Source organism: Sciurus vulgaris (genome assembly GCF_902686455.1).
Source record: "Sciurus vulgaris genome assembly, chromosome: X".
Classification (NCBI taxonomy): domain Eukaryota; kingdom Metazoa; phylum Chordata; class Mammalia; order Rodentia; family Sciuridae; genus Sciurus; species Sciurus vulgaris.
The window spans coordinates 79,109,237-79,129,594 of NC_136471.1; the positions used below are offsets into that span (position 1 = coordinate 79,109,237).

Below are 20,358 nucleotides of genomic sequence, written 5' to 3' on the forward strand. Positions count from 1 at the left end.
GCTTCCTGCCCAGCTGGGCCCAGCTCTGTGCCAGCGAACCACCAGGGAGCTGGCGCTTGCACCACAAAGGGGTCTTTTTCAAGAGAGATGAGAAATGCAGGGAGGAGAGAGCCCCACATTCTGGGAGTTTGAGGAAGAATCCCAAGGGCAAAGGCCTTGCTTGAGGTCTAAAAGTCTCCCAGGCATGTGTCCTGCCAGTCTGTAGTATCCACAGAGACTTTCCTTTTGCTGAAGCTACTGATGCTTCACATCCAGATTTTCTCCAAGCTGAGAAGGAACCAGACCCCACCCAAACTCAAAAACAAAATGATTCTTTCACCTCTAGGGAAAAAAAGGTATCATTCTCTCCCTGGCCCCAACATTCCCAAGAGGAATTTGGCTCTCAGGCACACAATTCCATTGCTCTAAGAGAAAGGCAGTTTGCATGGCAAAGAGGGAGAGAATATAAACTACTACTTAAGAGAGGACCTCATAATAAAAAAAAAAAAAAGAGAGGACCTCATTTTTCCAAAGATTATTTCTCTTTGTTTCTCCTTCCTTCCTTCCTTCCTTCCTTCTTCCTTCCTTCCTTCTGTTCTGAGGATGGAACCCAGGGTCTTATATTTCAGCCAAGTGGTTTACAAAGGGGCTACATCCCCTGCCCCCATTCCCTCTCTTTAGAGATGCAGAATCCACTTTAGTCTTCCCTCACCAGGTAGTCTCTGGAGGGACACAGACAGAAGTTCTAGGACAGAGAAGGTGATTCTTCCTCAAAGAGAGCCTGCAAATCTTCCTGTGAGAATATCACTAACTCATGGGGTCAATTTCAAAGAAAAAAAATGTGTCCCCTCTCACAGATTTCCCTACTTCAGAGAAGGGAGATTTTGTGTGTGTATGGTAGTGAGGATTGAGCCCGGGGACCTCTACCACTGAACTACATCCCCATCCCTTTTTGATTTTTATTTTTTAATTTTGAGAAGGGTCTTGCTAAGTTGCTGAGACTGGCCTCCAACTTGTGATCCTCCTGCCTCAACCTTCTAAGTAGATGGGATTGCAGGTGTGTGACACCATGCCCAACTCACAGAGATATTTTCTTCATAAGAAGTTTGGGTTTGTCTATCAGAGGCATAATGTTCTCTATAGTCTAAAGGTGGAGAGAACATTTCCTGCAGAGTGAAAAAGGGCCAATTCAACCCCTTGGAAGGGTCACTGGCAGAGGGACCCACCACCAGGACAGTTGGTAAAAACCTTCCTGTAGGTGGGTTGTGCAACCCAGGAAAAGGTCTACAGTCCAATTATACACTGTCTCCCCTCAGAAGAAGCCCATCTTGCAGGTCAGGGATTTTCACTTTGTTTACTTATATTTGTAGTACTGTGTACTGAACCCCAGGGAACCCTACCACGGAGCTACCTCCCTAGCCATATTTATTTTTTTATTTGAGACAGGGTCTCTTTAATTTGCCCAGGCTGGTCTTGAACTTGTGATTTTTCTGCCTCAGCGCCTGAATCACTGGAATTACAGGCGTGTGCCACCACACCCAGCAGCATTCTCACTTTGGACCTGCCTCCTGCTCAAGAACATTTTCACTTTTGTACAGACTTGTTCTTCAGAGAGAAAAACAGAAATGAGTGTTTCTTACACCTAGAAACTAATTCCCACCCTAGATCTTGACTCTGTACCAATGTGTCTTTCCCATACTGAAAAACTTCCTCTGCCCAAAAGAACTATTGTCTTTTCTGAGAGGTATTTTATCCCCACTCTCCCAAACAAAACTCCCATATCAGAAGGAACATCTTGCTTACTCAGGGTGTAAATGGGATTCTCTCCTTCCCTCCCTCACATTAGGAGAAATATTTCTTCCCCTGGAGAAACATTTTTCTCCCTTCCACATATCCTCAAAGGGATTTGGAGCTGGTGGAAGAGGACTGGCTGATGCCTCTGAGTGCTCCTGGAGCACAAAGTAGGGCATTCTGGATCCTGGAAGGCCTGGGAATCAGGATACATAGCCAACATTTGGCTAGTCCATGTTTTGCCCCAAGAACTACTCACCCTCAGAGTGATGTGACAGTGTGAGGAGGCTGACACAGGATGCACCAATGCCTGAGCCGAAGACTGTTATACGGCGGGGATCTCCTCCAAAGAAAGCAATATTCTCGCTCACCCAGCGGAGGGCCTGGATTTGGTCAAGGAGCCCATAGTTGCCCTTGGCTGCCTGATCTCCAGTGCTCAGGAAACCTAGATTCAACAAAGGGCATGAGGAAAGTGAAGGCAGAGGGATGGAGAAATTGTATTATGATGGCAGTCAGGAGTTGGACAGAAGATCAACATGCAGCTATGTAGCTCTTTCTACCTCGCTAACATATACCATCACTCCTTTCTGCAAGGTCCAGCATTATCAATACAGGAAGGGTGGGCTCCCTGCTTCCCATCCATTATCCAGTGTGGAAGAAGGGGTTTGACCATTTGAAATGGCTGCCTCCTCCAGATGGGAGAGTTAAACTGCAGGAACTGTAAATGGTCAGAACTCAGCATCCTCCACCCAGATGTACTAGCTTGGGATATGATTCTAACATCTGTTAAGCTATAGGGAGCCAGGCATGGTGGTGCATGCCTATAATTTCAGTGACTCCAGAGGCTGAATCAGGAGGATCACAAGTTTGAGGTCAGCCTCAGCAACTTAGTGAGGCTCTTAGCAAGATAGTGAGACTCTGTCTCAAAATAAAATTTTAAAAAGGGTTGGGGATATTGCTCAGTGGTTAAGTACCCCTGAGTTCAATCCTCGGTACCAGGACAAATGAAAGAGTAGGAGTTTTAAAATCAGATAATTCTTGGTTTGGATCCTGGCTCTCTCACATTTTAGCCATGTGGCCTTGGACCAGTTATTTAAAATCTCTGGGCCATAGTTTCCCTTTCTGCAAAATGGGAATAAGATACCTTATGGGGTTGTAACAATGATAAAATGAGCATAAGCCCAGCACATGGTAGAGCTACAGTTACTTCTTTCTCCTTTCCTCTATCTCTGAAGGAAGGGAAGATCCCAAAAGGCAACAATTCCTAAGCTCTCCTTGTCCTTCCTGTACAAATCAGTCCATCTCCATTTCTTTCCATGACCTTGGATGGCCCCCTTCCCCTCATTCTCAGGGCAGGCCCTTATTTCCCTTCCTCCAAGATCTAATGAATTGGAAACTCTGGGGGTGGGGCCCAGCTTTCCATGTTTTTCTTTTTTCTACAGTACTGGGGATAGAACCTAGGGGTGCTTTATTACTGAGCTACATCCCCAGTCCTTTTTATTTTTTTATTTTGAGACAGGGTCTCGCTAATTTGAGGAGGCTGGCCTTGAACTTGCCATCCTCCTGCTTCAGCCTCCTGAGTCACTGGAATTACATCCACTGTTCCTGAGCAGCAATCTGTTTTAAACTAGTGCTCCAAGTGATGCTGATGCGTTCTAAAGTTGTGAATCCAGTGGGTTAGACCATCTTTTTCATCTGGTGGAAAAATGGGGAAGTCAGTGCTGTGTGTTACCACAGAAACAGGTCTTCCCGCCCACCCACTGGGATTTGCTGCTGAGGAGACATGTCACCATGGAGACTACCTTCCCACCCACCTGCTGGGATTTGCTGCCTCAGAGACTGTGTTGCCATGGAGATTAACTTCCCGCCCACCTGCTGGCTATCCCACAGAGATGTCCTATATTCCCCCCCTCCTGCCCTGCTTCCATTTTAGACTGATCCTGCTGCCTTGTTTCATCTCTCTTCCATGATTCCTAGGTCCCATGGAAGCTCCTAACTTCTCCTGCCCTAGGCTTTTGGAAGGTTCCTTTCCAGATGGGTAATTACAGTGCTCCTCCACATAGAAACCCATACTTGGATCAGTATTTTTTGACTCCACAGTTAAAAGCTCATTGACAGCACCTGGAATCAACTTGGTGTAAGGCCATATTGAAGAAGGCATCCAGAGCTCTCAGAGCGTTCTCTGGCAGTCTGGCAATCCACGGGCAGAGGCTGATTTCAAATGGACTCAAGCAGGCACAAGACCTCATCACTGTCTTTCTCGAATCCTTCTGTGCCTAGCTTGTACAAAAGAGCTCATCTTACCCTCTTCAAGTGTGTTATTAATTTATCTTTGGTACAATTAAGTACATAAAGCACTTAGTTATTCCTTCAAGGACCTAGTCACAAATCCTGTTTAGCCTCAGGGTTCAGATGAGGAAAGGAGAAGGAATTAGAGAAAGGCTGAACAAGGATGAACTTGAGGACCCCTTGTTCCTCTAGATGAGGGAACCAGCTTCTTTGGCTGGCTCATGAAGAAACCGATGTTGCTCCTGCAAACCTTAAAAGCTATGCTGACCAAGACTCAACTCAGGTGCCCAAGCCTTGAGACCCTCTGATGTGCTTCTCTTCATCCTCATTTCTTTCTCTCTCTCTCTCTACATCCCCCATATTCACTTTATCTTTTCTCTCACTTAGGCAATAGCAGGTTTGGCTTCAGCCCTTGCCAAGGCATCATCCAGTGAAATGTGTCAAGAATGTCTGTCCTAATTAGCAGGAAAAGCCTGTAGTTGGATGTAGTATATTTCTTCAACATGGACTGATTTTCTGGGTTAGGAACAAAGGTCTGAAAAGACTGGGTGGAGGGTTTGACAATCCCTCTCTACTTCCTTAGATCCTATGAGTCTCTGGATAAGGAGCATTGAAGCATGTGGATGGGGCCATGCCAATGATCCTTACTACAAGAAGAATCCTGCTTCAGGTACTATATCCAACAGGCTCAGGCAGTTGATATGGTGAACATGACTGACCAGGAGCACACAAAAACTGGTGGTCTGGGAGACCAGTCACTTGCTGCTAGTTCTCCAGAATCTCTGCCATCCACGGAAACCAAGAGAATGGATGCTGAAATAGTCAACTCCATGCACTGTCAGAATAAATCCGAGCCAATCTCCCTGGGCCCAAGTTGATACTGCAGTACATGGTAAGCTGCTTGTCAACAGAAGATGGGGGAATCTGGCAGACTGTATCAAAACTAGATGTTTGTGTCACTCAAGGCTTGATGTGTACTGGGTTTTCAGTTTGCCTGGAGGGTACCTGAGCAAGGATGTAGGATTCAATTAATTCTGGAACCCAGAATAAAACTTGGCAAGCCCCTATTTCCTCAGCCCCAGGAGTATCCACATCCTATAACCTGCTGGAGTACTTTTCTTTTGTTGGCCCCAAGCCCAGTTGGGGCTTCTCAAATAATAGTTACCCTTCTGCGTTGGATTCCTGGAGGGAATCCAGGGACTAGACTGTGACATTGTCAACATACATGAATCAGCCAAGATGTCTAGAGAACCACCTTAGAGTGAACTGTCTGTTTGGGCTCAGTGCTCAGGAAAAGCTGACTGGAGGGAGGGTGAATGAATGCATGTAATTGGGGTCCAAAACTGGCCACCTGTTCTGTGATGCTTTGGGAAACAAAACAACAAAGCCTCAGCTACACAGCAAAATCCCCATACGTCAGGGACAAACCCATGTACTACATCTGGTGCCAAGAGACAAAAACATCTTGTATGTACCCAGAATGTAATCAGTAGCTTATTGATTATATTTGTGTTCCAGAACAGGGTACACAGGAAGTGATGGGGAACTTCTGACCAAATCTCAGTTTATAACTACTTATGAATATGGGGGTAATATTCTTTGGATCATCAATTGCTTAAGCCCAAATAATAATATTCCTGCTCCCCCAGATGTGCTGCTCTGATTATCCCAACAAGAGGAGGTTGTGAAGTAGGGGTTCTTAGGCTGAGTTTCATGGATGAGCTTTAAGGGGATCTGTGACATTGTTCTTATAAATGTGTGTGTTTCATTTTGGGGAGAGCCCATAGCATTCATCAGAATCTCAGAAGAGCCCAAGACCCCCCAGAAGGTTAAGAACTTTTGACATAGAAGCTTAAGGATTAGAGCAGCTGCATGGTGGTGAAGTAATCAGCAAATCAGGACATCATACAGAGTGCTCACCAGTGACAGCCTTCTGTGCAGCCCACAGCTCCCAACTGACACCATGGAGACCTCACATCCTACTGAAATTCTATCTCTCCTTAAATCTTATGAGCCTCTCCTCTACTTCCTCTTTGCCTGGTTCCCCCGTGTCACCATCATCCTTTTTTGTCTCCCTAGTCTTCTTCTCTTCCTTACATGCTCCTTTTTCCCTCTCCTGCACACTCTCTTTTCCTCCATTCCCTGCTGGCCTGATAATATGGAACTGAAGCATATTCTTAGTATACTCAGTACATTCCAATAAACCTTATACAATGTAGCTTTGTGTTTTGTTACTTTTAAAAGCAGCTGAAATTAATATTTTCTATTACTCTATGAAAAATTACTTCTGGCTGTCAAATACTGTGAATGTGTGTCTATATATCTGCGTGTGGTTATGTTTGTGCATTCATTACACTTTAGGAACTGTGCAGCCCTAGTGTACAGCCACCTTTACAGTATCATGGCATTCAGATCTCCTTTCTCAACAGCGTGGTAGAACTTACAAGAGCCCTGCTATGGTGTCTGAGGCAATGCGGATAGAGGAACACAGGCAGAACTATGAAATCCAAATTTCACCAGACTGTAGAGACCAGAGGCATGCCCTGCATGTTCCACCTATTGTCTCAGGAGCTGCCAAATGGGAAACAGACTGTTTTTTTCAGAAAATATCATTTCTCTACTCTGAACTGAAAATAGGCATTCTCCTATCACACATAGTATTAGGGGTAAGTCAACAGGAGATTGCCTTTCTGTGCACACAAAACCATACCCAGAAGCAAAATGCAGCACCAGGACCTCTGGGGTTGGAACTGGCAAAGCAATATAGTCTAGAACAAATTAAAATAAGGATCTCTTTCCTAATTGGCCATGGAATAAGCCAGGCCTAACTGCTGGTTCAGTCTCCATCAGCCTCGGCCCTGACAGAACTCTGAAGACACAAATCCTCCAGGCAAGAAGTTGGCTTCCTCATGCCACTACAGGGACATGGGGCCTCGCTGAGCATCTTAAAGGGGGAAAGGCCCTGTGTGTTTCATTTCTATCTCTGAAACACTTGTTTACCTTAAGACCTTGGTCACAGGTAGGCATCGGTGGTCACCAAGGATGGCACTGGGTAAAGGGTAGAAGAAATGTATATGTGTGTATGTGTGGGTCATGTAAATGTAGAAGGAAGCATGAATGTGGTTGCAGGTAGACCGTGTGTGTGTGTGTGTGTGTGTGTGTGTGTGTGTGTGTGTGTGTGTAGATGCAGCTTTAGGTACATGGATTTGTATATGGGGTGAGGGAATAAATACATGTATATATATTGGGTATATGTATGTAGGGCATGTGTGGGAAGAGTATGTATGTATATGTGTACATGCATACATATATGTGTGTAGGGGGTCTATGGGTATGTGTATATATGGGGGAATATATGAATGTAGAGTATGGGATATGTGTAGGATATGGGAATAGGATCTACATATATATATATATATATATATAGAGAGAGAGAGAGAGAGAGAGAGAGAGAGAGAGAGAGAAATTATTGTAGTATTTGAATATGTGGGATTGGGCAGTGTAGACATGCAGGTAAGGATATATGCATATTGGAAGGGAGAATATTAGTTTGTGTTTACATGGAGAAATTGAGGGAAAGGTGTGTACACGTGCAGTTTATGGGTGTGAGGAGTAGATGAAGTGGGATGTGTAGGAGGATATGAGTGTGTATGTATATGGGTGCATATAAGAACTATTTAGGGACATTTAAGGTATGTGGAGTTTGGGTGTTGATAAAATGTGCAGGGTGAGGTCTTTGTGTAAATGTGAGGATAGAGGAAAGTGTGAGTGTGGATAGTTGTAGATACGATAAGATATAGGGAGAAGCATAGGAGAGTGTGTGTGTGTGTGTATGTGTGTGTGTGTGTGTGGAAGGTGAGAAAATGTGTGGGTGTGGAATGTGGATGTGGAGCATATAGAATGTGTGGGTATGGGGATATGTGTGGAAGTGACTACACATGGAGTATATGTGGAGTGGCGGGAGAATATGTTGTGTGGGGGAGTCTATGATGTGGATGTGGAGTTATATGCATGTGGGCTTTGTGGGTGTGAGTGAGAAATAACTATGCATGGGGGTGGGTGGAGGGTGGACATGGAAGGGTATATGGCTGTGTGGACTTGGGGTAGAAAAGAATGAATATTTCTGTATATATAGGATCTTTAAGAATGTGGAGTTGGGTGGGTAAGGATGAGAATAGGACACTAAAGAATAAAGAGTCCCTACAAAACAGCCAAGTAAAAGTCTGGGGTAGAGACTTGGATTGGAATCTAATAGAGGCATGAGCTTGAACTGCATTTCCAGTGGCATCTAAATAGTCCAAGAAAGGGCCTGGGGAGCACTGAGGTAGGGATTATGGGATAACATTTTAACTATGGTCATTACACCAGTTAGAGAATCAAGATAGCCTGTTTTGAACTCTCTGGCATTCTTTCCTCCCTCCCTGAGACGTCAGTCTTCCTTCTAGGCACCTGGCAGGGAACATACCTAGCACTCCAACTCGATAGTTCAGGGTGATGACGATGACGTTGCCATAACTGGCAAGGACGCTGCCATCAATCATGTTGCCAGTCCCTTCCATATAAGAGCCTCCATGGATGTAGACCATTACAGGTTTAGCACCACTGTCCCGAATGTCTGCAAGGAAAAGGGGTGAGACACAGGCTGGGTAGGGTGCCCTTCCTCCCCCACCCCCGCCAGCCCGGGGGGGTGCGGGCAGGAAAGCTATCCCAGGTGCCAGGACACCACTGCCATCTCTGAGGGCAGGACTCATGGGGGCTGCTCATCCTGGAGCTCAAGAATTGGTCAGAGACAGTTGAACTTCAGTGATGTTTTTAAAGACATGGATTCAAGTGCCTCCCAACTGAAGACAGCCAGAGATACATCTAGGCATAGGTGGGCCATGGCTGGGATCTGGGAGTAGGGAGGCAGCAGGAAGAGGAGGGACTGATCCCTTAGCTGCATTAGTTGAGTCCCTGCCCTGGGCACCCAGGAGTCCTGGGACCTGACATGGCTTTAGAGAGCAGGGGCTGGGGGCTGAAACCCCCAAGACTAGACCATTTACATGGAATAACGGCCATTGGCAGCAGCTGGCCCCCCAGTGCAGACAGAGACAAGAGGGGTGGGAATAAGGGGTGGCACAGGGAGAGAACAAGGAAGGATGTGGGGAAAGGGGAGTGAATGGCAGAGATAGGGTTGGGGAACTTTATTGACATGGTTTCTCAGTCACGTGCCCATTTACCCCATTCTTCCCAGGCAGACTTAACCAGAAATACTGGGGTTGGGGCAGAACTGAGAGAGCCTGCTCCCAGTCAGCATTAAGATGAAGATGAAGCCTCCCCAGAGGCAATTCAATGAGGGCCCAGCAAATGGCTGCTCCCAATCCCAGGCAGCATGGCGTTGGGGCTGGGGCAGTCAAGAGAAATGTCCAGGCCTGATCACCTTTGCCTGAAACCTGTCAGTCTGTGAGTTGGACCAACACTCTGCCACACAAGCATAGCCCTACCCATCACCAGTGGGCCCCCCTGAGCTGTCTGGCCCCTCTGGGGATGAAGGGGCAGTACGAGGGCATGGTGGTAGAGGGGAATGCTCTCTGCTGCAGAACGAACGAATCTGTTACCCCAAGGAGGCAGACTGTGCTGATCATCAGCCAAGGATCTTATGCCATCTACTGACAGCTGTGATGTCCTGGCCTCAGCCTGGCATGTTAGTCCACATCTGTCTTGTTCTGTCCTGAACATACGGCAGCCTGTGACCCTGTGACCGTCTTTCTTTCTGGGACAATACTGAGGAGGTTCTAGCCCCTTTGGTTGTCACTGTCTTGCTTCTCAGAGTGCTGACTGGCTGGGCCCCTGTCCCAGGAACCAGGCTGCCTGTAAAGTACAGGGGTCTCCTCCATGAAAGATCAGTTCCTCAGCATCCATTTTCCTTGGTCCCTCTCCCCACCCTCCCCATGTCCCACTTGTTCTCCACTCTCCTTGCTGCTCCATAGGGACAGGTGCCCATGAACCATAGAAGATAGGGAAGGGTGTGGGGCTGGGGTGAGGAAGATGCCCTCCCCATGGCTCTGCCTCTGATCCCCTGCTCCTGCCAGCCATGTCCATCACCCGGGAACTCCCAGTGGCCCACAAGGCCAAAGACGGAGGAACAGCCTGACGGCCTCATACAGGAACAGAAACACACCAACAGACGGACAGACAGACAGACGGGGCTTCTCCCCATCGAGAAGGGGAGGGGCTCTGTGCCATGCACCAGCCGCCGCGCCCTGCAGCCCCCAAATACCTTCATCTTCATCCCCGTCATTATCCGCTAAGTCCTCGCCCTGTTTCTTAGCGCCGGATCCTGGGGACCAGACACGGGGAGACACAACAGCACAGAACAGAGAACAAAACAGAGAGAGAATTCAAAAACAGCATGACTGCAGTGTGGCCCAGCAAGCCAGCTCTGGGCCTGGGCCCAGGACAGGCAGGAGGGATGGCAAGAACTGAGGGATGGGTGGGCTGAGGCCCAGACCTTTATTAGGATGATGGTGTTGCAGGCCTCTGCTGTGCTGGCCTCCCTGCACCTCCCTGCCCCACCTCCCTATCCCCAACAGCCCCTCTCAACCAACCCCTTCCCAGTTCAGAAGGAGGTAGCAGCAGGTGGGCCAGGGCACAGAGCCAGAGACCCACTCAGGGGAAGGATTCATTCTGGGTGGAAGGGGCTGTGCATGTGTACACAGGCAGGTGGAGCTGGAGAGCAGGGGCAGGTATTGAAGATGAAGGGTGACACTGCCAGCACGTGGGAATATCCATGTGAGATATTTAGGGCAGAGACATGTACCAGGAACCCCAGGCCTGAGCTTCTGGGACCCAGTGGGCAGGCTCGAACTGGGCCTCAGCTGACCCTAATTCCCAAAGGAGAAAAATGGGAGATGAAACTTTCCCTCTGGCCTTGTTCAGTGGGGCTTCCTGCTATGGTTAATGGCAAGTGGGGTGCCTGCCCACAGGAACCAGTCTTGAGAGCAGCAAGCATTGCTCTGAGATGTAGAGAGAGCCAGAGGGCAGGGAGGGAAGGAATAAATGGGGAAAAGCAGAAAAAGATGATGAGAGAAAGAAGAGAAGAGAAACAAAGAGATAGGAATAATGGTAATTAGTTCCTACCATATACTGAATATTTACCATGTGCCAGACACTCTACTTCTGCCATATTGTCTGATCCTTACACCCCAATGAAGTAGGTACTATTCCTTATTCCTGTTTCACTGATGGGGAAACTTAGGTTCAGAGAGGTAAAGTGACTTGCTCAAGATCACACAGCTAGGAAGTGCTGGAGGTGAGATTTAAACCAAGGTCTGCTTGACTCCAAAGCCCATGGTCTTTCCACTGCACCATGCCACCTTTAGGGGATGGGGTAAAAGGGAAGGGAAGAAACAGATGAGAAAAGAGGTGGAGTATGGAGGGAAGGGGAGAAGAAGGGAGAAAAGAAGAGACTGGAGGGAAGATACATTTAAGACCTGGGAGTAGGCTGGCACCAATTCTCTTTCCTGTTCTAAGGATACTAGAAGTGAATCTTGGAATGGCTGTGGAGAGAGAGGATCTCCTGCCTGGATGCTGGTCAGTGTGTGGAAAAAAAGCTGATTCTCCTGGCATCCCAGGGTGTATTCTCTTGCATCTCTAACAACAGATACTCTCAGCCTAGCGGAAGCAAATAACCCTCTTTCTCAATTGCTCTGGGCTCTGGTAACTGGATTTCCTTATAGCGATTAATCAAAACAGGAACTGCCCTCATACTACAAAATGGCTTTTCAACTAGGGCAAGAGCCCAGCCCTAGGGTAGAAGCCTCCAGGTTCCTGAACCTCCAGTGGCACCTATAGTCTTATGTTCATTACCCTCAGAAACCTGACGGGACATGGGCATCAATCATCACCACACAGTGGAGAGGCCACCAAACTGAAAGGAATCGCTCATCCCTAGACATGAGTTCCCTGCAATTTGATGGGGTGAGCGAGTGGGGTATGTCTTCCCCATGAAACCCTTTCCTTCTCATCCATTGTCCCTGATTTAGAAGATGCTATCCCTTCTGTACCCTTCTGAGGGTGTCCCTGTGTTGCTGTGTTGTCCCAGTCTCCTTTGCACAGACACCTTTGCTTCTTCAACTTGGCCCTTGCTGAACAATTCCTTGGTGTCATGGCCCTCTCCAGGCACCATCTCCGTGAGGCTGCAGGATCTCACCCAGGCTGCCCCACCTGATCTATGCACACCATGGCCCTGATGACCTCTGGGCATGGGTCTCCCTGAAGAGGCAATATTTGGAACTGTTTGAAATGGCCAAAAGGCCCTGGAGAAGTCTCATTTGAACAACTAAAAGACCAAACTGCCCACTTCCCAGACTGGTCTATGGGGCTTAGGGAGACCTGCTGAGTTTTCCATATTAGGCTAGGAACTTCTTCAGGGCAGCAATTAGATCTTTAGTCTTCAAAATCTTCCCTCTACCTCACATCACTCCATATCCCAACAGCACCTAGCACATGGCCTTGCCTCTCATCCACAATCACCACTGGCATTTGTAGTGAGCGGGGATTTCCAGTCAGCTCTCTGGCCAGTCTCAGGACTAGACAGAACTGCCCTGGGTGCTTACTGGAGTCCTGGAGAGATCATTCTTCCTAAGAAACAGTCAATGTTAATATCATCTCTTCTCCTCACCCCACCCCACCATGTAATTCATAGAAGCAGGTTCAAGACACCCTCTCCCTGAATTCATTTAGAGACTCATGAAATATTAAGGACAGAATGGTCTCCTGCCCCCCTCAGATGTGGTTCTGAAGAACAGAGGTTCTTAGAGGGAAGACTTGCTCATGGTCTTACTGTGAGTCGGCAGCAGAGCTGGAATTCAGTCAGGTTTTGTGTCTCCCAGACATGTACTTTTTCTAAAGCACCATAATGCTTCTGCATGTGTGTGAAAAATACTGATGTGTGTGAAGTCCTGGGCTGGATATGGAGAGATGGGGAAACACTATCCTTAAGGTATTGTGTCTCAATCCATGCTCTAGCATGCATCAGAAGCACTTAGGGCACATGTTCAATGTGTAAATTCCCAGCTCTGCCCCCAGATATTCTTTGGCAGTAGGGAGCATCACACCCAAGGAATCCCGATGACCCCATTCTGAGAAACCCTGCCCTATGATATCAAAAGAAAATTAACTCCACACTTGCCAAAGGAATATAGGGATGAGGTTGTGATTGTCCACCTGTTCCTTTGCTGTTACTGTTTCTGAATTGACCCAAATAAGGCCAACATCTCGCCATTTTTTTTTCAGAGTCACAGAGGTTGGAAGGACCAGATGCAATTTGTCTCCTTGAACTACAGTGGAAAGAACACGCCCTGAGGGTCAGAGACCCAAGTTTTGGTCCCAGCTCTGCCACAGACCAGCAATGGGGGCCTTCAGCAGTAGCAAGTCACTCCCCTGGGCCTGTTTCCTCATCTGGAAAATTGGAATACCTGCCTTCCTGCCTTCTCTGCTTCCTGATATGTAGGAAGGATTTTATGAGATAAATATGAGAGCACCTTGTGGAAAACATAAAGTGGTATCTGAATAGGCAAAGAGAGAAATTCCTCTCAGCAAAAGGGTAAACTTATAATCTGCTTCCCTTACAATTACAATCCATAGTACCCAGACACCCCCAAGTTCTGCCACCAGAGCAGCCTGGGTCTCTCAGCTAGGCTCTGGCCAGAGTAGTAAGGCAGGGGCCTGGGGTGTGTGTGGAAGGAAAAACTAAATCTGTGGATACGTGTTTGCTCTAAGCTTCAGGTGGGAAGAGTTGAGCCTAGACTTTCAACCCAGGACAAAGCACTGAAGGAATATTCTTGTAGTTCCACTCCTTAAGGATGGGGAATTCTCTGGCTCTATCTTGGCTGCCTAGAGTTTCTTTTGAGGTGTCACCAAGAGAGCCACTAGCTCTGTCTTTGGCACACACTTTACACTGGAATTTGGAGCTGGGAAGACTGAAAGCAATGGGGTCATTTCTTCTGCTCTGAACCTGTCTTATGTCACCAAATCCTCCCTGCAAAGCAGCCAGGACCCTTGGATGAGGTGGACCTTATGCCTGCTCACCACCCCCTGAGCCTGGGCTACTTGAAAGAATGCAGGGTCCTCAGGGGCAAGGGCAGGTGGGCAGGCAGCCCTCCCTCTCTCTCTCTCTCCCTCCCCGCCGGCTCGCTACCTACCTCCTTTCCTACATATTTTCTTGTTGGGCTTTCGGGCGCATTCCTTGGAAATCCGCTTTACTGTAAAATGAATAAAAAACTAAAAAATAACAGGAGGCCTCTGCCCAGGGGCATGCACCCCCCACCCCCCAGACCCCAAGAGCTGAGCTGCTCTGCAGGCGGCACATGGCAGAGAGCCTGTCCCACCATCTCCTTGTTTCTGTCACTTACCTTAGTGTGACCCCCGCGGGAGGAGGCATCAGCTAGTGAAAGAGGAGGCACCTAAGCATTGCCCACCAGGCTTGCCCCCCCACCCCCCACACACACCCAGCTCCCTGGGCCACACACACCTACCACCTTTAGAAGCAGGTGGAATGGCAGCAGGGGGGCCTGGTGGAGCCAGCATCCTCCCGCGGGCAGCTGCCAGCAGTGACCCATACTCCCCCAGGGAACCCCCATCCAGCACTGGACCTAGACCTGTCAAAGCTCTCAGGCCTGGCCAGGTCCCTCCTGGCAACAGTGTCACTCACACATGGGAGCTCGGACAATGCTGGGGAGGGAAGAACAGGGAGGGGGAAAGGGGAGGCCAAGCAGAGTGATGGTTAGAAGCATTTTCACAGACAGACAGACGCATGCTGCAGGGCACACAACCACATGCAAGCCACGAACACGACAGGGCAGGCGGGAGGCAGGGAGGGCACAGTGCCTGGCCACAGCACTCACCATCCTCCGTGGGCACATAGACGTTCAGATAGAGGCAGTCTTCGTTGGGCTCCTGGATGTAAGTAGCGACGATATCCAAGTTGGCAGTGAACCAGACGGGCAGCATGACTTCAGGCACAGCTGTATGGATGTTCTGGGGGCACACTGGGGGAAAGTGTGTGGCGTTCCGGATGCCCGACCAGGATGGGGGTGGTTCAGGGGGCAGGAAACGTTTCTCGCCGATCGGGGGAGCTGCGTAGGGCACCCCCAGGTATTGGTCCACAGGCCCCAGGATCTCACTGGGCAATGGCACCCGGGCACCCCTTAGCTTCCCAAAGTGAGTATTGACTGTGGGTGCTGGGGCCTGAGTACTGGCCCTCAGCACCAAACTGAGGAACCACAGGGTGAGGCACAGGCTCCGGCCAATTGCGGGCGTGGGGCTCAGGGGCAGCGAGGGCGGGCCAAGCCGCAGCCACATGTTCCGGGCAGGGGGACTGGCAGGAGAGGCAGACTCCAGGGTCACAGCATCAGCCCAGTAGGCAGCCCCTTCATGGCCACACTGACTTGAACCTCAAAACTGTGCTCTCGAGGGACACCTACAGGTGCCCGGCAACGTGGAGAGCTGGTCGTCCAAGCACCACCGCTTCAGAAAGGGGACTCCCTCAGGGCCAGACAGGCCTGTGGAAAGAGGGAAGCACACGTCATCCAAGATGGTCTGGGATGGCTATAGAGGGGTCCTGTTGGGCTTGGCCTACTTTCCTAGTTAAGAGGGGTTTCACATGCCCAGGTTTCCAGGGACTAAGGTTTCCAGTGGATAAAGTAGATGATCTATGTGCCGGGCCATGATTGGGAAATCCAAAGGGTTGTCAGAGTGACAACTGTTGCCACTACAAGTGCATAGTCCCCAACTTCAACTCCACAGCCAATGGAGATCATCAGGGTCAGCTGGAGTCAAAGTAGTATGTGGTGGCAGGAGATGGGAAGAGTTGGAAATGGAGCTTGGATCTCTGGGCATGCTGTGTGAATATGGAGCTGTCTGGCCCCTGTGGGACCCAGTAATCCCACACAGGGACCTCACATCAGAACAGGGTAGGATTGTTTATCTCAGTCCAAGACAATATGGCAGAAGATGGGAAAGCAGCAAATAGGCAGAGTCCCACAGAAAGATCCCCAAACCCTCAAGCAGGGCAGGGATCACTGACAGACATTCACTGGGTCCTCAGACCCTCCCAAGCCCATCACTGCTCCCAAATCCTTAAGTCTTTTCTGCTGGCCATCTCTTAATTCAACTGAATGCCAGAACCCAGGGCAGGAACCTGTCTGCCTAGCACGCTAGACATTGTCGATACTAGTTCAGCGTAAAATAAACAACGGAGTGTAGGGACACACACTCAGACTCATAGAAAAAAACTCACAAAGACTCAAAGAGGGAGCAAGAGAAGCCAAGCCAGAATCATAGAGACATACATTCCAAAATCCACAGAGATCCCCTCATATAGTCCCACATTTCGAGACAGTGTGCCTCACACAGCCAGAGCCTCACATAGTGTTACATTCAGAGACACACACAGAGACTTACTGAAATATAATCACACATACCCGCATAGGTAAATATCCAGACACATGCAGCATAATGGTGACACATAGGTGGAGACAGAAACAGAAATAGCAACCTGCTCAGACACACAGGCCTTCTGACACAGTTACACAGTCAACACATATATACAGGCACACACAGATGCCCTAGCACGGGCACACACGCACACACGCACATGCTCATGCACGCACACACACCGCAGGCACATTTAGTTTTTCCCCATTCTCCCGCCTTCCGAGATTGCAGGCCTGCTCCTTTAAGAAGTGGCTGAAGGGGTGGGGGAGGGACATTGGGAACGCCCGGCCTCCACCGAGAGAGGGGAATGAGAATGTGTGTGTGTGTGGTGTGTGTGTGTGAAAGAGAGGGAGAGAGAGAGAGAGAGAGAGAGAGAGAGAGGAAAAAGAGGAGGGAGGGCGGGTAAAGTGACTAAAGGGTGGGGGCTCAGAGGAAATGGGGAGCAAAGTATGGGGGGGAAATCCCAGACACTGCCCAGAATGCACCCTGGTGGAGGGGAGGAGGGGAAGGGGAAGGAAGGGGTAGGAGTAGGGAGGTGGGGCAGGAGGGAGTGGGTGGGTGTGTATATGGGGGGGGGAATAGTCCGCAGCTGAGTTCACACAATCCCCCCATTCACCGTCTCCATGGCAACTCCGGGGCACAGACCGCTCATTCACACGGCTTCCCCGCCAGCACCCCCCCCCCCATATTAACCCCCTCGGTGCTGCCCCCACCTCATGAAATCCATTAACCCTTTCAGGATGCTTCCCTCTCCAGTAACCCTTTGGAGCCAAATTCCCCTTTGAGTCAATTTCCTGCAGCCCCTCCCCCGTGAACACCTAGACAAACCAACCGACCCCCAAATGCCCTCTGTACCCTAGGACCCACTGTGAGTTCCCAAGGCCAAGATTTCCATCCTGGTCCAACTTGCAATTTGGGAAAAGGGAAGGGGAGGCAGCAATGCCAGGGATGAGAATGGCATCTGGGGGCACTTTGGGGGTTGGAGCAGTATTGGGCGAGGGGCATTGTGCAGGAATGGACCAGTACTGAGAACTGCAGTATTGGGGGCTACGCGGCTTTGGAATGGTATTGGGGGATGGAGTTGCACTGGAATGGGGAGGATAGAATAAAGGCCTCCATTGGGTGGGGGGGCTGCAGAGAGTGGGGGAGGGAGACAGGCTATGAGATGCTATGATGGAAGGGGGATGGGGCTGCACTGCAGGGGAGGGGGGAACTGGCAATGTGCAATACAGGAATGGGGCTGGGGGCCCTCTATAGGGGTATTTTGGTGAGCATGCGGGTTGGGTTGTGGAAATAGAGGGACCATGGGCGGGAGGATGATAGGGATGCCGGATTTAGGCAGGAGGTGGAGGAGAGAAGCAAAGTGGGGGAGGATTGGGGGGTCAGGGGTGCCGATGAAGAACATGGGGTTGAGAGGGATGGGGGCCACTGACTGGGGAGTGGAGGAACCCGAGATTGGGAGGGAATAGGATGGGAGCAAGATATGGGCAGCTAGAGGATGAGATGAGAGACCGGGGCAGGCGGCCTCACCTGTTCCCCGGGCTGCTGCGAGCGACTGAACCGGGCCACGGACCACCCATATCGCCTCCAGGCCAAGGGCTCGGCACCCGAATCCCCGAGATCAGCTCTCCGGCAGCCTGGCTGCTGTGCCCGCGCACCAAGGGGGCGCGCTGCGCGTGCCCGGACACGGGGGGGCGCGGTCCCTGCCATTAACTCCTTTTGTGCCAGAGATGGCTCAAGTCCTGGGGCATGGCCCAATCCCCCCCCTACGCTCAGGCTTGCTCTGCTCACACACTCTCTCCCTTTCTCACACACATCTCAAATCACAAGCTGACAGGTGATCTTTCAGGTCAGCTATTCCAAACTTTACCTGCGAAGCTTGAGACCTTGGAACAAAGGGAGAAACTGAGGCACTGCATACAGGAGCCCCGAGTCATAGTCCACAGACATGCCGCCACCTCTCCTCAGCACCAGCAGCAACCACCAGTGGGACCACTTTGCCCTCATCCTGTCACTCTCCCAAAGGTCAACATTCTGCTGCTTCTGCTGGGGCAGGTTTGATTCTGTCAGCATGCCAATTGTCTGTTTCAGCCTCTACCTGACGCCCCTGATACGGTGTATTTCCATATGCAGTGCACCTGTCCAGTGGGTCTGGCACCCCAGGCCCCTCTGAAGGTTCCTTATCCCTGCCAAGTCTTTATCTACCCCTGTTGCTCCAGTGTATTTATGTCAGAAGTCAAAAAAAGCTTGTCATGTTTGTCTTTATCCTGTCAGGGAATTCCATTCCTTGCACTCACCAACTCTCAAACTTTGTAAATCCCATATGCATGAGGGCTTTGTGGATAGACCTCAAAGACGGATTTTATTTTTTATAACTTGGGTATTGATTGGTGCTCCCAGTTTTACCAACATACTTGATATTTACCAGCGATAGGGTGCAACTATGGCTTGAATGGACATGGAACATTGACCTAAGTTGTCAAATCTTCCTGTAGCACCCACCCACCAGGCTGGAGCTGGTCCTCTTCCAGTCCTGGCTAGGCAGACCAGGAGACTTCATTGTCGTAAGGCAGTTGGCTCTTCTGCATAGCCTTAGATCTAGGACCCAAAGCAGAAGGCAAGGGGGCTGGGAATGGCCCCGCCACAGCTCCCCAAATATAACTCCTGAGCAAGTTCTGAGTTTTCTCTACTGTAAAATGGGAGTGAGCACCAGCCATCCTGGGTAACTGCCAAGGTGGGTCATGTGAAAACAAGCACTTCCAGCAGCATGGCAGAGAGAAATGCATGCTGTTTCTTACTGGCCTCTCTTCCTCCTAGAGCCACACTGTCCTCCTGCCACCTATTCTATGATGGCACGTGCCAACAGAGGGCAGTTTTTCATCTCAAAAATGTGACCCTGAGAGAAGAATTCTAGCCTGTGAAAAGGATGCCACTTGGTGCACGATGGTGACCACGAGATGGCAAAAAGTGTAGGCAGTGTCCATCATCTTGACCCCCACCCCCGGCTTGTTTGAGGTCCAGCTTCTGGGATGCTGTAGAGGGAGAATCCAGTTCCACTGATATTCTTCCCCCTGGTCTAACTGTCCTCCCCAATCCCAATGGTATGTCCCCCATGGAGGAAAGCTTTAAAGAAGATGCAACATTTAGCTGAGGAGGTAAGCTGTCCCTCTTAAGAGACTGGGGTCCCATACCTCAGTATGTTGCCTTGGAGCAGAGAGAAGAGTAACAATCCAATCAGAATCAAGAAATGTATGGAGAGAATCAGATTGATCAAATTATGCAATGTGCATGTATGAATATGGCATAATGAATCCATCATGTATAATTATAATGTACCAATAAAAAAATTCCCTGCTTAGAAAAAATAAAGAGTGGAAGGTAAATGGGGGAGATGATCTGAATGGCATGAAGGCTTTTGACTTGTTTGTCCAGCCCCCAGCATGCTCCCAAGAGGCCACCCTTCCCCGACACACAGAACTCACACATTCCCTTTGCAAAGAAGCTCTGTGTATTGGGTGCAACAGCTCTGGGGTCTCTCTATATAAATAATATACAAAACCCAACAGCTTAATGTTTCACATTAACAAAAATACTAAAAACTCATTAAAAATGGAGCCTGAGGGAAGGGCCCCAACCACTACTGGTGCTAGCCCAGGAAGGGGGCTAGGAATTAAGAGGAAAGGGTGGGGCCACATCCAGTGCACAAGCAGTTCCTCCAGGTGGCTCAGTAGCGTCCGAATATGTTGGTACTGGGTTGTGGCTGGGTATCTGTGAAAAACCAGAGATTGTCAGGGGTGGGAGACCCAGAAAGTTTATGGGTGT

The 20,358-nt window shown here is 49.5% G+C and overlaps 2 protein-coding genes and 1 long non-coding RNA gene across 14 annotated transcripts in view; 1 reads left to right on the forward strand and 2 right to left on the reverse strand.

Annotated features, from left to right (window-relative positions):
- Window positions 1-6,265, forward strand: part of LOC306651940 — a 19,869-nt gene extending 13,604 nt beyond the window's left edge. The window contains exons 2-3 of the long non-coding RNA XR_013761245.1: window positions 4,643-4,951; window positions 5,838-6,265. This is a non-coding gene — a long non-coding RNA (uncharacterized lncRNA). The remainder of the gene's footprint in view (window positions 1-4,642; window positions 4,952-5,837) is intronic.
- The window catches only part of NLGN3 (neuroligin 3), a 25,694-nt gene extending 5,810 nt beyond the window's left edge, over window positions 1-19,884 (reverse strand). The window contains exons 1-7 of one of the 6 annotated variants that reach the window (XM_079124904.1): window positions 18,067-19,884; window positions 15,525-15,602; window positions 14,946-15,089; window positions 14,244-14,303; window positions 10,319-10,378; window positions 8,525-8,674; window positions 2,030-2,215 (exon numbers count right to left, since the gene is read on the reverse strand). In XM_079124904.1, the coding sequence (XP_078981030.1) occupies window positions 2,030-2,215; window positions 8,525-8,674; window positions 10,319-10,378; window positions 14,244-14,303; window positions 14,946-15,051 (562 nt within the window). In that variant the 5' untranslated portion in view covers window positions 15,052-15,089; window positions 15,525-15,602; window positions 18,067-19,884. Of the gene's footprint in view, window positions 1-2,029; window positions 2,216-8,524; window positions 8,675-10,318; window positions 10,379-14,243; window positions 14,304-14,945; window positions 15,603-16,523; window positions 16,624-18,066 lie in introns of those variants that run through there. The other 5 variants (XM_079124903.1, XM_079124899.1, XM_079124900.1 and 2 more) reach the window with 5 other exon arrangements.
- A 142-nt stretch (window positions 19,885-20,026) lies between these two features.
- Window positions 20,027-20,358, reverse strand: part of MED12 (mediator complex subunit 12) — a 22,356-nt gene continuing 22,024 nt past the window's right edge. For all 7 annotated transcript variants that reach the window (XM_079124882.1, XM_079124881.1, XM_079124886.1 and 4 more), the window contains one exon: window positions 20,027-20,304. In XM_079124882.1, the coding sequence (XP_078981008.1) occupies window positions 20,261-20,304 (44 nt within the window). In that variant the 3' untranslated portion in view covers window positions 20,027-20,260. The remainder of the gene's footprint in view (window positions 20,305-20,358) is intronic.